Here is a 16,941-nt window from a genome sequence, read left to right as displayed (position 1 = left end):
ACTTTTTAATCCATCTGGATCTCCTGAGATGATAGTAAATCTTTGGGAAAACTTGATAACGTATTGTTCATATAGTTCAATTCAGTAAACATTTACATAGGACCTCTCGTGTTCTAGGTACCATACAAGGCCCTGAAGGGGAGAAAAGGGATGGATAAGATCCATATCCTCCTTCAAAGGAGCTTATGTTCTAGTAAGAGAGAGCGCAATTTAGTGTAGTTGTAACCCAGACGATTAGGGAGTAATGATAAGGAAAGAAAGGAAAGTGCATGCCAGGCCATCTGAAGACAACTGAACATCATTCTGGAGACTATGGAGAGTCATTACAGGGCTTAATCCTGAGGTGGAATAAGATTGAATTTTAGGAGGATCATTCTGGTGTAAGACTTTGAAGCCCCAACAGGTATTTTAAAAAGTTGACTGGCAATATTTGGTTCCTAGTGAAGACTAGAGACCATAAATTTGCAGAAATACCATTCCACAACTGCACTATTTACTCTAACAGTGTTTGGTCACCCGGTGTAAAATCAGTTTTGTAGTTTTAATGGATGGGTGGAAATAAGCTGGAATGAGAGAATTAAGGGTATTGAAAGATAGTTTTTGATGTGTTGGTTCATGTACCTTAGTCTAAATAAGAAAGAAAGGTAAGGCAGAGAGGATTGACAACTTGAGGTGTGGGGAGTAAGGGTTGTGATAAAGGCACTGGAGTTCTTGATGAGGCTGAGGAAGAAATATGGTAGGAGTAAGGGAGAAAGGGCAAAAACGTACAGAAAGTTGCATTCAGAGTCTAACACTGGAGTTTATGTTTTCAGGCTCAAGGCATTTTGGGGTGAATACAGATTCTGTATGACCGTGGAAGTGATTGGGAAATGTATAGGAGAGATGAAGGTCAGTGACATTTAGGAAGTCTAGGAACTATGATGTAATTAATGTCCTCATCTACAGTGAACAGGAGATGGAGAAGGCTCTGAGCCAGGCTCTGAAGCCTCCAGTGGATGTTGGGAAAGGACCAGTAGGCCTTGAGATGACAAAGAAAACGCTATGGGGGTGATAGGCTGGATGACAGGACTCAGAAGAGCAGAGCTTTTGCATGTTTGGGAAGACATTATCTAGAAAGGACACTGGGAAGAGAAAGGAATGCTAACCTACGTGTGTACCCAAGTCACAGGAGTGGTAGAGAATAAGTAGCCTCCTCTCCGGATGGCTACAGAGGAAAGATTCTTCTCAGATTGGAGCAAATAGTTTAATGGAATGTTCAACAAATTAGTGAAAAACAAAGTGTAACTGGTTTCCAATAAAACATTCTAAAATAATGAGTGTTAAACTTCTTTGGAGTTGTGGACCCTTTGAGTATCTAATAAAAGTTATATATCCTTTCCCTGAGAAAGTTTATTATAAACACAAAAATAGGCTTCCTTTTTTTTATGAATTTTTTTATTTTTAAGTACTCTCTGTACCCAGCGTGGGGCTTGAACTCACAGCCCCAAGATCAAGAGCTGCAGGCTCCACCAACTGAGCCAACCAGGTGCCCCAATACAAAAATAGTTTTAAGGACCTCCTGTTCCCTCCCTGAAACCTATCCTAGGCCCTATATTAAGAACCCCTGTTCTACAAAGTAGAGTCGTGAACGTAAGGAGAGCAGTCTGCAGGAGGTGGGGGAAATAAGCAGTGTTTAGATAAGATAAACAGAGAAGATAGTCACCCTTAACAATGGTCAAGAATTCTGGGAATTTCTGGCAGGTGGCCTCAAGTTAGCTTCAAATACAAATCTATAAAGTTGCAGACACAAACCGCAATGTTAGAGGTTTATTGATGCTAGGAAGGTTCTGGTCAGTACTCAGACCCCCTGAAAGTAGGTGGCCAGCTTGATTCCAAATAAGATTTGCACATACAGCCTCTGATTGAGAATGTAAAATTAGGGTAATCTAACTAGCCATGCATTCTTTAAAAGCCCAACATCTCTTTTCAGAATAAGTTGGCTTCTTAGAAATGAATGTTTATTAAAAATACAAAAAGTGCCAAAATGTGAGCAAGAAGGTGACCAAGGCAACAAGCTACAAATACACTGAAATATTAATTAAACAAATAGTTCAAGAAAATAGAGAAAGGGAAAACATTATGCAACTAGGTTCTTGACACTCATGTTTGATTGTAAAACATCGTCCTTATATCCTTTTCAAGATGCTGAGCTGAAAATGTGAATAAAGAGGAAGGAAAGGAAAAGACAGGTTTTATTTATAAACGTGCAAAAATATAGCAACTTGCCAATATTGGATTTGGCAAGTTTTCAAAACATCTTGCTCAGTCTCTAGTAATCTATAGAAACTTGATATTATCGTGTGAAGTTAATGCAATAGTATTAATAAGACATGCCTCATGCAACAGATGCCGACGTCAGTAGCTCAGACAGTTGTCCAGAAGGAAAATGGCCTTCAGCACACCCGCAAGATGCTGCATATCGGTGATCCAAGTGTGAAAAAGACGGCGGTCTCCCTGCTGAGAAATTTGTCTCGGAATCTTTCTCTGCAGAATGAAATTGGTGAGTCAGCAAACGTGTCTTGATGTCGTGAATACATATTGAAAATACAAATGCAGGGTACCATTGTCTTTACCACATTTTCTACAGTGATGAACCGAAAATGGGACTTAGGGGTGAAATGTGATAGACCTGGCTTTTGCACCCAGGCAGCAAGGTGGTCTTTCTCCCTGGGTCTCAAATAGGGATTTTCTTAATATCCAGCATTTTTTTATTGTTCTAATTACTATGGAAGAGAAATTAACAAGGTAGGTAACATGTCTGATGTTTTTCAAAAGCCTTCAGCTCAGCAGTCCCTGGAGCCTTTTTAACCTGCGCAGTTAGTTCAGACTGCTTAAGCACTGCTCTTCTAAAACGTGGAAAATATACACACAGCGGTCCTCCCTTTAGAAGGTTGGTCCCTGTTGCACTAGAAAAAAAATGGATGGATGTGCAAAAAAGGCAGAAAGGTGGAGTCACTGATTATATACCGAATTGGCATACATTTGCAACAGTGTGATGGAGCTAGAGGGGATTATGCTAAGCGAAGTAAGTCAATCAGAGGAAGACAATTATCATACATCTCTCTGATAAGAGGAATATGAGAAATAAGACAGAGGATCAAGGGGAAGGAAAAGAAAAATAAGATAAAAACAGAGAGGGAAGCAGACCTAATAATACACTAAAGCTAATAATACACTATATGTTAGTTAAACTGAATTTAAATTAAAAAAAAATTTTAAAGATTATTTATTTATTTGACAGATCACAAGTAGGCAGAGAGGCAGGCAGAGAGAGGAGGAAGCAGGCTCCCTGCTGAGCAGAGAGCCCCAGGCGGGGCTTGATCCCAGGACCCTGAGATCATGACCTGAGCCTAAGGCAGAGGCTTTAGCCCACTGAGCCACCCAGGCACCCCAAAATTTTTCAGATTAAAAAAAAATTGGCATAGGGGCGCTTGGGTGGCTCAGTGGGTTAAAGCCTCTGCCTTTGGCTCAGGTCCTGATCCCAGGATTCGAGCCCCGCATCGGGCTCTCTGCTCAGCAGGGAGCCTGCTTCCTCCTCTCTCTCTGCCTGCTTCTCTGCCTACTTGTGATCTCTGTCTGTCAAATAAATAATAAATAAAATCTTTAAAAAAAAATTGGCATAGACATTTTTAAAATGAATACAATGAAGTATTTGCTCCTTTTTTGAGAGTCTGTATTATTGACAAAGATAACTATGTTACACTATCAAATAATATAATGTTTTGTTCCTTTGCTTTCTATATAGAAATGTCTGATGAATGTTTGAATTAAGTCAAATACTATAAAATGAGATGATAGGAAGATAACGCCAAAATCAATCATGTTTCCTAATGCTCCATAAATCAGTCATTCCTGACGACTCAAAATTCAGTTTTTCACAATCTTCCACTAAAATTATAAACAAATTCTTATTTGGTTTTAGAGGATTGGATTAGTTTGGAATACACACACAGACACATCGCACCAGAGATACTGAAGTCTGTGGTTATGTTTTACTCATGTCGTTTCCAAAGCCAGCCAGCAGCACGATACCGGACGGGCGGTTTCATAAATGGTTTCCCGCCCATTATAAATACAGACAGAGCCTGGAAACTTTTCATGAATCTAAAAGAAACCTTGCCCTAGGCACTCTGAAAAATATGAAAGTGTTCTCCTCATTGTCCTTTGTGGACTTTTGTGCTGCACTTTAATCAGGTGTATTATCCTTTGACCTTTTTTTCCCCACAAAGGATAGATGGCTCCATCTTTAAACAGTGCTGATGGAGGTAACTTGCACTCAACCCATTATGCATGTGCCTTCAGGGCAGAAATACTGTTGTTCCCGGGCTCTACCATCCTCTAAACCGTTGGGAAGATACAAATGTAGCCCCACACTTCAGTTTTTTGTTTTTTTTTTAATAAATAAACACTTCAGTTGAGCAGGAAATGGCCTTGGCAGAGTCAAGGTTTTTTTGCATTGCACTATACTTAATGTTTATTTATTTTCTTTGTTTGCCTACTTTGAGTGAGTTCTGGCTTTGATACATTGCATCTCAAATTTTGTTGGCTCCCCTGGGTAATTATAATATTTATACTTTTTTTCCTCTTAATATTTAATGGCTTAACAATATGACTTCTCTTCCCGTATTTGTCACTTTCAACCAGAAGCTAGATAAATGGAAAATCATTGTTTTGGATGGTTTTATTAAAGAACAACAACTTTAATTTTTTTAAAGATATATGCTCATTTTAAAAATCCAAGCAATTATGAAAAGCACCACAAAAAAGCGAAAATACTTCCTCTTATCACTCAGAAAATAACTCTTGTTAACCTTAGGTGAATATCATTCCAGACATCTTTCTATGCCTATAAACAGATGAAACTTTAGACAGAAAGATGAATAAATGATATTAAAATTGGATCATACAACATCTAGTGGCCAATAAATCATTAGAATTAGTTTTAACAAAAGCAAACTGAATGACATGGAATCACTGAACTTTGGATAAATTTTTCACTACATTTCAGACATGTTTTAGAAACTGTGGGAACGTGTACTCAAGTTTGTCTCAGTCCTGATTTCTAACTCTTGGCCAAACCTAGAGGAATGTCTTGATTGCACACGCAGCAGTATTAGTCTCCTCGATCTCTAATAGTTCCTCTTTTGTAACTTGTGTATGACACGCGTGTAACACAGCCTATAAAAACATAAAATGGAAAGAAACAAAGGAGAGAAGAAAGGGAAGGAAGGGAGAGAGGGAAAGAGAGAGGAAAGTTTCTATTCCAATGTCTGTATTCCAATTTGTCATTTTAGTGGTCCTCTTAACTAAAGTGCCATGTAAACTGTAGGTGATGCCCACTGAGCATTATAGGGCGGACCAGTGTTTTGTTAAATAGGTCTGGCCATGTCCTGTATTATGGAATAGCTCCAAAGGACCATTATGGTACAGTCACATCAGAATTTATTATGACCAGCCTCATCCACATCCTCTCACTAATGAGGTAGTTTGCACAAAAAGTCTAGTTTTGTTCAATTTATTTTATGGAGCCTGTTATTGTAGTGAGGCTTGTATTCATAAAATTCTAATGAGGTCATCTTTATTGGATTCTTTGTAATTTTTAAAATTTTAATTCTAGTGTAGTTAACATGCAGTGTCATTTGTTTCAGGTGTACAATGCAGTGATTCATCAAGTCTATACATTACTCAGTGCTTATCACCATTATCTGTACTCTTTTTTTTTAAGATTTTGTTTATTTATTTGACAGAGATCACAAGTAGGCAGAGAGGCAGGCGGGGGGTGGGGGGGGAAGAAGGCTCCCCGCTGAGCAGAGAGCCCCATGTGGGGCTTGATCCCAGGACCCTGGGATCATGACCTGAGCCGAAGGCAGAGGCTTTAACCCACTGAGCCACCCAGGTGCCCAGTATCTGTACTCTTAATCCCCTTCACGTATTTCATGCATTCCCCCCACCTACTACCCCTCTGGTAACCATCAGTTTGTCCTCTGCAGAAAAGAGTCTGTTTTTTTAATTGCCTTTTTCCCCCCTTTGTTTATTTTGTTTCTTAAATTCTATTTATGAGGGGTACCTGTGTGGCTCAGTCAGTTAAGCATCTGCCTTCGCATCAGGTCGTGATCCTGGGGTCCTGGGGTAGAGCCCCATATCCGGTTCCCTATTCAGCAGGGAGACTGTTCTTCCTCACCCTCTGCTGTTCCCACTGCTTGTGCGTGCTCGCTCTCTCTCTCAAATAAATAAATAAAATCTTTAAAAAAAAAAGAATTCACCATATGCGTGAAATCATATGGTATTCATCTTTCCTTGAGTGACTTATTTCACTTAGTGTTACACTCTCTAGTTCCAACCATGTTTTTGCAAATGACAAGATTTCATTCTTTTTTATGGCTGAATAATATTCCATATAATACACACACACACACACACACACACACACACACACACACACGCATCACATTTTCTTTATCTGTTCATCTATCCGTGGGCATTTGGGCTGCTTCTATAATTTGGTTATTGTAAATAATGCTGCAATAAACATAGGGGTGCATGTATCCCTTTGAATTAGTGTTTTCATATTCTTTGGGTAAATACCCAGTAGTGCAATTACTGGATGGTAGGGTAGTCCTATTTTTAAGTTTTTGAGGAATTTCCATGCTGTCCTCTACAGTGGTGCTCCAGTTTGCATTCCCACCAACAGTGTACAAGGATTCCTTTTTCTCCATATTCTTGCCAACACTTGTTTCTTGAGTTTTTTCTTTTTTTAATTTTAGCCATCTGACAGGTGTGAGGTGATATCTCATAGTGGTTTTGATTTGCATTTTCTTGATGATAAGTGATGATGAGCATCTTTTCATGTGTCTGTTGGCCATCTGTTGTCTTTGGAGAAACATCTGTTCTTGTCTTCTGCCCACTTTTTAATTGGATTATTTGGGTTTTGGTATTGAGTTGTATAAGTTGTTCATATATTTTGGATAATAACTGTTTATCAGATATGTCATTTGCAACTATCTCCTTCCATTCAGTAGGTTGTCTTTTAGTTTTGTTTATTGTTTTTTTGCTGAACAGAAGCTTTCTCATTTGATGTAGTCCTGATAGTTTACTTTTGCTGTGTTTCCCTTGCTGCAGGAGACAGATCTAGAAAAATGTTGCTACAGTCGAAGTCAGAGAAATTACTACCTGTCCTCTCTTTTAGGAATTTTATGGATATTTAATCAATCTTATTTTTATGTATGGTATAAGGAAGTGATCCACTTTTACTTTCATTTTTTGCATGTTGCTGTCCAGTTTTCCTAACACCATTTGTTGAAAAGACTGGTGTTTTCTCATGGCATATTCTTACCTCCTTTGTCGAAGATTAATTGGTCGTATAATTTAGGTTTATTTCTATGTAGCCCCCTGCTTTCATAAGATAATGCACTGATAAAACTCTATTCATTTCAAGGACAGTATCGAGAAGAGGGTTCTGCAAGATAAATGCAATTTTTAAGTTCCAAGTCCGCTTTATGTCAAATAAATAATTTGAGTGACAGGACCCATCTTGATTCAGAGTAGTCATAGCCAGGAATAAATGAAAATCAGTTGTTTGTTTTTTGTTTGTTTGTTTAAAGATTTTATTTATTCACTTGACAGACAGATCACAAGTAGGCAGAGAGGCAGGCAGAGAGAGAGAGGAGGAAGCAGGCTCCCTGCTGAGCAGAGAGCCTGATGCGGGGCTCGATCCCAGGACCCTGAGATCATGAACTGAGCCGAAGGCAGCGGCCTTAACCCACTGAGCCACCCAAGCGCCCCTGAAAATCAGTTTAAAATACATGAATTGTGTTTCTCATGAGAGACTTCTAGACTAAAACCTTCCATATGCTGACCTGGAATGAAATCCTCATGTATTGGGGCGTCTGGGTGGCTCAGTGGGTTAAAGCCTCTGCCTTCAGCTCAGGTCATGATCCCAGGGTCCTGGGATCAGCTCCGCATTGAGCCCCCGCATCGGGCTCTCTGCTCAGCGGGGAGCCTGCTTCCCTTCCTCTCTCTGCCTGCCTCTCTGCCTACTTGTGATCTCTCTCTGTCAAATAAATAAAATTAAAAAAAAAAAAAAGAAATCCTCACCTATTACTTAGATTTACAGAAATAAACTTAAAACTTTTATTTTCTTGGAGTACCTGGGTGGCTCAGTTGGTCAAGCGTCTGCCTTCACCTTAGGTCATGATCCCAGGGTGCAGGGATCGAGCCCCACATGCAGCTCTCTGCTCATCCGGGAGCCTGCTTCTCTTTCTGCACCTCCCCCTGGCTCGGGCATGCACACTCTCTCAAATAAACAAATAAAATCTTTTTTAAAAAACATATTTTCTTACAAATTTAAAGATAGGCACACTTGCTATGGTGACAGGGTAATAGAGCTCATGCAGAAGACACACATCTGTGTCCTACAAGGCCACTTTGTCACTTACACCACCTTGGCTAGTCATTGAACTGCTCTAACCAGAATGAGATTAATAATCACTACTTCACGGTGTTTTTACAAGGATCAGATAAAATAATGTATTTATAAGGAAGTATTTGGATGCATCTTGAGATTCTACTTCCCATTTACTCATATTTACAGATGTTTTCTGACATCCAACTAATGCCTCGGCTTTTTAAGACATTGAGTTTAAGAATTAAATAAAATCTCCCTCAACAACATGACATTGAGCTGTAACTCTCCCAATAACATGATAAGGCCTTTAATTTTATATTTCATTATTAAAGATCCCATTTTAATTGTCCCAGAATATATTCATCCAGGCCCAGTCATGGGTGTACGTACATATGCATACATACGTACGCTCTTTCTTCTCAGGTTTCTTTTGTTTATTTTCTTTACTAATGTTACATGTATGCAGTTGTATATGTATGTATATTACCAACCCTGTGAAGTAGATACTATTATTCCCCCATTTTACAGTTTAAGAAAACGCAGCATGGAGCGGTTAAGTAGCTTGCCCAGACCACACAGCCACGGAGGGGCAGAGACAGGACTGAAACTGAAAAGTGTGACTTCAGAGGCTGAGCTCTGAGCTCTGAACACTGTGCCTCGATGCTTCAACAACAGTGAAAACCCAGAGCTCAGGTCTTTGAGCAGAATATGTGCCCTTCCTGTCAGTCAGGTCCACGTATTATCAAAGGATGACAAGTTGCTCAGTTCTTTTATTGCATCTGTCTCTGTTTTAGACCTAGCGCTCAATGCTGGAAGTCCAGGAGTGAATGTGATGATTTTCTTCAGGAACCCATAGCCCCCTTTGGAACCCAGACAGCACATGACTGATTACAATGCAGTGCCCTAGAGAGAGGAGTGCGCTTCATCATGACACATAAACTCAGATGAAGAAACAATAAAACAAAGCAGAAGTATTTGTTATACAATCATGATAAACACAACACTGTATTAAAGAGTTGTGAGGAGCAACAGGACCATGTTCTCTATCATTGAAGAGGGGTCCAAAGTAGTAAGAGAAAAAGAAGAAAATACACATGAAAAGAATCATTGCAAAAAATCAAGTATAAATCTATATTGCCCAAAATATATACCAATATATTTGACAAGTTACAGTCAAATCATCAAATAGTAATACCTCTTTTGTTACCATAAAAAAGCCAAATTAAAACCCTACAACCTAGAACTTACATATAGAGTGAAAACATAAATTTAAAAGTGTTGCTTTTTTTTTAAATAATAGTATTATTTGTGTACTGAAGAAACTAAGCAGTACAAATAATTTTTTTGAAAAATTTTGAGGTCACCATCAATACTATTGTCAAAAAACAAGTCTTATTAACATTTTAATGTATTTCTTCTCAGGTTTCTTTTGAATATTTTCTTTCCAAATGTTATATATTCTTTTTTTAATATTTTATATTATATATTCTTTCTAAATCACTGAACTTAACTTTCACACAGAATACTAATATAAATATTTTCTTATTATACATGTTTCACAAATATTTTTGAGATACATAATCTTTGCTGATGTGTTTTAGATAATCATATTCCTATTATTAAGTTATGTAAGCTTTTTATAATTTTTCACTTATATATAATACTATAATAAAAACCTCTGCATAAGGCTTTTTCTGTTCTTAAAGTAAATGTCTTTAGGATGAATTTCCAGAAGTGGAATTACTGAATCAAAGAATGTGAAAATTTTTTAAATTCTTGACACTTCTGTCAAATTGTCATTGTCGTTTCTGTCAAAAGATTTCCAATGTACTGAGAAGAGAATATCATCTTTTTGGGTTGAGCACCCAACTCTTGATTTCAGCTTAAGTCACTTTCAGGGTCATGGGATCGAGCCCCACATTGGACTCCCTGCTCAGCAGAGAGTATGCTAGGGAGTCTCCCTCCCCCCACTCACAGGTCCCTGTGCCCTCATGCACTCTCTCTCTCTCTCTCAAATAAATGTTTTTTAAAAATCACCTTTTAAGAATCTTTTTAAAATTTGAGTATCAGAGATTACGTCTTTCCATACCTTCATTAACTAGTTATGTTTCTTTTAAAAATGTTCTTTACCCAAAATGTACTGGGATCTTGAGATTAAGGAACAATCCTTCTAATCAAATGTTGATTTTTTTTCATTTTGTAGCCAAAGAAACTTTACCGGATTTGGTTTCCATAATTCCTGACACAGTCCCAAGTACTGATCTTCTCATTGAGACTACAGCCTCTGCCTGCTATACTCTGAACAATATAATCCAAAATAGTTACCAGAATGCACGGGATCTTCTGAACACTGGAGGTCTGCAGAAAATCATGACCATCAGCTCAAGCGATGTGTAAGTCTACAGTATCTGCCTGTTGGCTATCTCCCCATTCCTCACCATCCCTCCCATATGGAAATCTAGTTTTGAATGTCCACACATTGAGAACCATGGATATTATGGCCCAAAAAACAAGATTGTAAAGTTGAGCCAGATCATCTGGTTCAATTCTTGAGAATCAAGCAAGTGAAAAACTGAATTCTCCAAGCTGAATAGTTGCCCATTCACTTCTAAAATATCCAGATAGTCAAACTCCATAGTTTCCCTGGGTAGTACGTGGCAACCTTTTATTGACCTAATGAATTAATTTGTTTCCTAGAGCCACAGCTATGATTTAAAACCAGGAAAATATAAGCAAAGTGAGAGTCCTACGGGCAGGGACTGCCCCTTCCCTCACTTAGATCTAGAGCCAGTGTCACGCCAGGTGCCTTAGAAGAAGCAGTGATGACACAAGAAGTAGGAGGCAACATAATCAGAAATTCTTGCTTTCTCAGTTTTTCTCTATCACATCTCTTCCATCTCTTATTCCCTTTTGAGAATAGGAGATCTAATTACAGAAGACATCCCACATCCCTGTTCCTGTGTCTTTAAATTTTTTCCATTAAAAAAAAAGTGATAAAGAGAATGAAAAACCTTGTGTAGTGAAATTAATTACTATTAGTTAATTTACAGGTATGGAATCCAAAGAGGGCATCTTTTTCTCTATTTATATGAATTGTTTGAGTTGTTAAATATAAGTTACTTTTGTAAATAACTAAGAAAGAGACTAAGTGTTATACCCCAATTCTCATGAGTCGTAAAGCACATGGACTTCATCCCTGCTAGACAAATGTGTGCCTGGCCCCATGGGGAAGCACAGGGGTCTGTGGGGTCCTAGAGTCAACACACATCTCCTTCCCCACAAAGATAGGCCCCTGTGCTCTGCAGCCCCATTCCCAAACCTCATGGGGAAGGAAGCCCATATTCAGAGTCAAAGAATTAAAAGGAGCGCTGGTTAGAATGTCAGTTCCCCAAGTCAGAATATTCACCTGTCCCCAGAGTCTGGCAGAGAGCAGTTCCTCAGTCTTTATGGAAAGATTGAATGATTGCTATAAAACAGAAATGACTTTTTCAAGTAGTCATCCATGCTTCTAAGCAAATCTCCTTAAGACTATATGATTTTTATTATTTGAGTACTCGGGCATAAGAAGTGCATGAGAATATACCCTCACTTTTGGAAACTGCTTATAGCTTAGCAACATATGGGGATGTGCTACTCTGTTCTTTTTCACCCTGAGTGTCCATTTGCCCTGGCTCAAAAAAAAATATATCAACATGGAGCTTCTACCGGTTGTGCCTGCTGTTCCTTCCTTGCTAAGTGTTGTATAGCTGACCCGTAATTTAGGGGCTAGCCTGGAAATTAGTTGCCATTTATAGCATTTTTTTCCTTTGAATAAATGATTTCCAAGTGCCAAACAACCAACTTATAAAGAAGCTATGATATGAAACCCTTGCTATTCAAAAAACATTTTCCAGTTTTATATATCAGAGACCCATAGCTTTCATGGATTTATTAGTATTTCAGTATCAGCAAGTGGCTCTGAAAAGTCCGTGAAGTACTAAAAAAATCCGTAAAGTGCTGATTTGATTTCCCTTAATGCAAGGCTGGCATGGAAGAGAAAGGCTTTTAGCTAATGAATGAACTCAAGATGTTCTTTTCCATACCGTATTGCATTTTCTGTTCATGGTTGCCTGTTTATAAACTCCTATGACATGAAAAATTAAATGTTTGTTTCTTTGTTAAAAGAAAAAACTCAGCTGTGTGCTAGTTCACGTGATGGAAGAGAAAAAGCTCTAAGGAAGCATAGATCCTTAGCCAGAAACAGGGTGTTTAAGACAGATGTTTTGTTTTGTTTTGTTTTTATTTAAATTCAATTTAATTAACACATAGTATATTGTTAGTTTCAGCCGTAGAATGTAGTGATTCATTGGTTGCATAGAACACCCAAGTGTTCATTACTTCAAGTGCCTTCCTTAATGCCCATCACCCAGTTACCTCACCCCCCAACTCATCTCATTTTAGGACAAACTTAAAAGCAAAACGTCAAAATCTTAGTGTCGGGGTACCTGGCTAGCTCAGTGGGTGGAACATGTGACTTTTGATATCAGGGTTGTGAGTTTGAGCCCCATGTTGGGTGTAGAGATTACTTAAAAAATAAAGAAGAGGGGCGTCTGGGTGGCTCAGTTGGTTAAGCGTCTGCCTTTGGCCCGGGTCATGTTCCCATGGTCCTGGGATCCAGCCCCATGCTGGACTCCCTTCTCCACCAGGAGTCTCCTTTTCCCTATGCCCCTCCCCATGCTCATTCTCTCTCTTTCTCACTTTCCCTCTCTCTCTCAAATAAATAAATAGTCTTTTTTTTAAATTGAAGGAAAAAAACTTAAGTACAGTGTCCAGTATTGTAGTGACTTGGATTTATAATGGGAGTACATTTTTCCATTCACTCTATACAAAAACAAAGAAATTTGGAAGCTATTTTAACAAATATTTCAATAAGAATTTATTATATTAGCTTAAAAATATTACTCTTACTCTTGTAGAGTCACTAAGTCTAGGAGGTAGGTATATTTTTCAGTCATGCTTTCCCGAATTTATATTCTATGTATATGCATTATAAATGTACAAATATATTTCTATTCTATAAATAGCATATATAATATTTAATATACATATATTTAGTAATGTGATATCAATAAATGTAAATAATGTATATAAATATATAAATTGTATTCTATAAGCCAAGGATTGATGAAATCTAAGGATATATTCCTTGTAAATATCAGGAATATGCTCTATAAAAACTATTTGTTAGCCTGTGCTAGTGGTTTTAAGATTTTTTTTAATAATTTTTTTTTTTAAACCCAATGTGGCCCTTGGCCTTCAGAGCTCACCATCTAATTCTCTTGTCATGGTGAGTGTCCTGACTTAACGGATGGCTGCCGAGCAGCAGCAGTTAAAGAAGGTTTACGGAACGTCCACAGACAGCATCCAGAAGCCTGCCCCGTTCTCACTGATCTCAGAATGCCTTTTTCCTCTTTTCAGTTATGGCTCCAACAAAGCAAGTAAAGCTGCTTCTGTTCTCCTCTATTCCCTGTGGACGCACACGGAGCTCCATAATGCCTACAAGAAGGTAAGAACACGAAAAAGGTATGGGTTGCAGTTAACGGCCAGATCCTAATGGCCCGTTTGTCTGCCCCTGGCGACACAGCACTAAAAACTCCATTTTCTTGTATGAAAATGTTGTTACCTTTCACATTTCTGTTTGCTTATTCCAAAGGCTCAGTTTAAGAAGACAGATTTTGTCAACAGCCGGACTGCCAAAGCCTACCACTCCCTTAAAGACTGAGGAAAATGAAAAAGTGCTCTCAGAAATCTCAACCTCACCATTCTCAGCCACAAAAAAAGCCTCAAAGGAAAACACCTATTTTTCTACTTCCCAGCCCAAGAAACCTCAAAAAAGCATGCCCTGTTTCTTAGCCTTTTCTATTTCCAAGGTCCCCAGAATCCAGAAGACATATAGGCAAAATATAATTTTATTAGTCTTCCAGAAAACTTTTTCAAGTTTGCTACCAGTAGACACTGGCAACAGCCTCGCTTTTACCCTCCACAGACTGTGGTCCTTGTGATCAGGATTCATGGTGCGAGGCCTCCCGGAACCGAAATGCGAATTCATGTGGAATGAACATTAACAACAAACAAGGAAAGAAGGAGACAGTTCTATTACCAGGATTTTAAAAGTTTGATTTACGCTTATAGTCCTTTTCTGGTTTCCATATTTTGTCACTCATATATGCACATTGCTTCGCCATTGGCCACGAGTGTATTGTTCTGCAGTGTTGAAACAGAATGGAAACGACGAGAAATATTTGCAGGAGAAAATTTAATGGCAAGATTATATGTTTGTTTACTTAGTGCTTGTTTTTATCCTCTTGAATTTTTTTCTCTGATTTGAAATGAACTGAAGAAATTTAGGTCACATTGAGTGTGCATGACTCTAAGAAAACGAAATTGAAATGAAGTGATCATAGCAAATTTAAAAATCTTCTCACAGAGAACAGCGACTATGGTTACGAAATTCCGTGTTCCCTCTAACACTGTCAAATATGAGTCTTGCTCAAGGAACTACCTACCCTATGACAACACCATGAAATGCAAATCTCTCCAGAATTGTAGGATTCAGTATGATCTATTACCCGGACTTTTTCAGCAACTTCAGTTGACTCTATACTCTATACTCTATACTCTTCAGCTACAAAAGGAAATGAAAACCTTTCAAACTGCTGCATGAGCCCAGGGCACTGAAAACAGCTCATTTTAATAAATTACATTATCAAGCAGCCCAACTTTGCCTAACATTTAAAAAATACCACAGAGCCTCTAAATCTCATGTGATCTTCCTCAAGCCATTATTTTAAGTCAAGGAAATTACAGAGCAAAAAAGTGAAGACACCGTGTTGAGGAAAAATATGTCAAGGCCATGCAGAAATGATATGGGATATACTAGTGTTGAAAAGTTGACATGTTGACATCATCTGTTGAAGTGAATCTATTACAAGTGTTCTTTTAACTGAGTGGTGATTAGTACCATTTACGTAAAATTAGTCTTCTCAACTACAGATCTGTTATATTTTGCTTTTAAAAAAAAAATCTGACAATATTTGCTATAAGAAAGTAAGAAGGAAAAAAAATCCTTCAGCTCCCTTTGACCAGAGAAGTGTAATAGAAAAATAAATGCCCATTTTCAAATTGAATGTGTACTTAAGTCTTTATTATATTGAGAAGACAAAATTCTTTTAATTTTAGGAGCTTGATGGAGAAGACTCAGAATACTAACCTAGTTAAAAATGAAATTAGTTAGATACCAATTTTTAAATACTGAAGAGAAAAATCTTCTTTTTCTAGAGTTTTGATGAATAACATTTGGAACATTTTTTATTCCTCCACATAACTGATGGATGTTCAAAAAGTTTCTGTGTTTTTTTAATGCATTAGTAGAGCCTTCAATATTAAACACAAAAGGAGGTCAAAATAATGTTGCCTGCACTGGTATCTGTGTACATCTGATTTATTTGTGTATCATGGTATATGTGCTATGATTGACATGGCATTTGAAGATTTGACCTTATAAACTTACATTGCTAAGGGTTTAATACTTTGTAATTATTTCTATTTCTTCTTAAAAGCCTAAATTCTTTACCAAGAAACACTTCCTGTAAGAAAACTGGAATTAGCTAATGACTAAAGCATGCAACTATGGACAGACATACTAATGTGGTAGATTTTAGTAAATTGAATGGGCCTGTAACCCTGACAAGATAGACGGGCTTGATCCCCATGTCCTGCTTTGTTCACTCTGCTTACCAAAAACCTCACTGTTTTACTATCTTTGGATACCTCTGGGGGAGGTCCTTGTGTGTTGAATATCAGTTTTGATCTCAGGTCCACACAAAAACCTTTTTTTTTTTTTTTTTAAATATGTGTCCCAACCTCCCCCATGTCATCAGGAGAATTGACAAGCTGAGTGGAGCCTTTTTGTGTATTTGTGCTAAGAGTTCCAAAGGACTACTTCCTTGTCAAGAATTCTTAATGGTGTTGTGGCATATGGGAGGTCACTGCCCTGGCTTTCTGTCACTGGAAACATTTGTTTATACCTGATGGAAATAACCAAGGGGTTATCTGGCAAGATAGGGGATTAACATGTCAAATGGGGAAATACACAGCATGAGTAGATAAACCACTTTAAAATGAATTTAATCACCCTCTGAAGAAGCAATTTCTCAGAATAAAGAAAGGAAATCGGAAATAGACATATTTCAATATCTTTATATACCTATAATTTATTTGTTCTATGGTTATAAATGAAATTTCCTCTAAATAAAACGTGTCATGAACTTATTGTGCTTTGGAATGAGGTCAGCTTCAGTATGTTTGTACTTCCAACAAAATTGCAGAAGCCTCGAATCGTGGGATCTGAGGATTAGGGGGGAATTTAGAGGACATCTGGTCAAGTCCTTCTTAAAGTATTGAATGCATCAGAAAAGATGCAGTTCTTATCAAAGTAACAGGAGAAAAATTTCCAGTCA

The 16,941-nt window shown here is 37.9% G+C and overlaps 1 protein-coding gene across 1 annotated transcript in view; it reads left to right on the top strand.

The window, feature by feature from the left end:
• PKP2 (plakophilin 2) overlaps positions 1 to 16,007 on the top strand; it is a 90,167-nt gene extending 74,160 nt beyond the window's left edge. Inside the window, exons 10-13 of the mRNA XM_080812526.1 lie at positions 2,386 to 2,539; positions 10,647 to 10,836; positions 13,901 to 13,988; positions 14,136 to 16,007. Coding sequence (XP_080668652.1) covers positions 2,386 to 2,539; positions 10,647 to 10,836; positions 13,901 to 13,988; positions 14,136 to 14,204 — 501 coding nt within the window. The 3' untranslated portion in view covers positions 14,205 to 16,007. The remainder of the gene's footprint in view (positions 1 to 2,385; positions 2,540 to 10,646; positions 10,837 to 13,900; positions 13,989 to 14,135) is intronic.
• Positions 16,008 to 16,941: the final 934 nt, after the last annotated feature.

This window comes from Martes martes (assembly GCF_963455335.1).
Source record: "Martes martes genome assembly, chromosome: 8".
In the NCBI taxonomy this organism is placed as follows: domain Eukaryota; kingdom Metazoa; phylum Chordata; class Mammalia; order Carnivora; family Mustelidae; genus Martes; species Martes martes.
The sequence above is the reverse complement of the archived record's forward strand: the minus strand, read 5'-3'. Positions and strand labels throughout refer to the sequence as shown.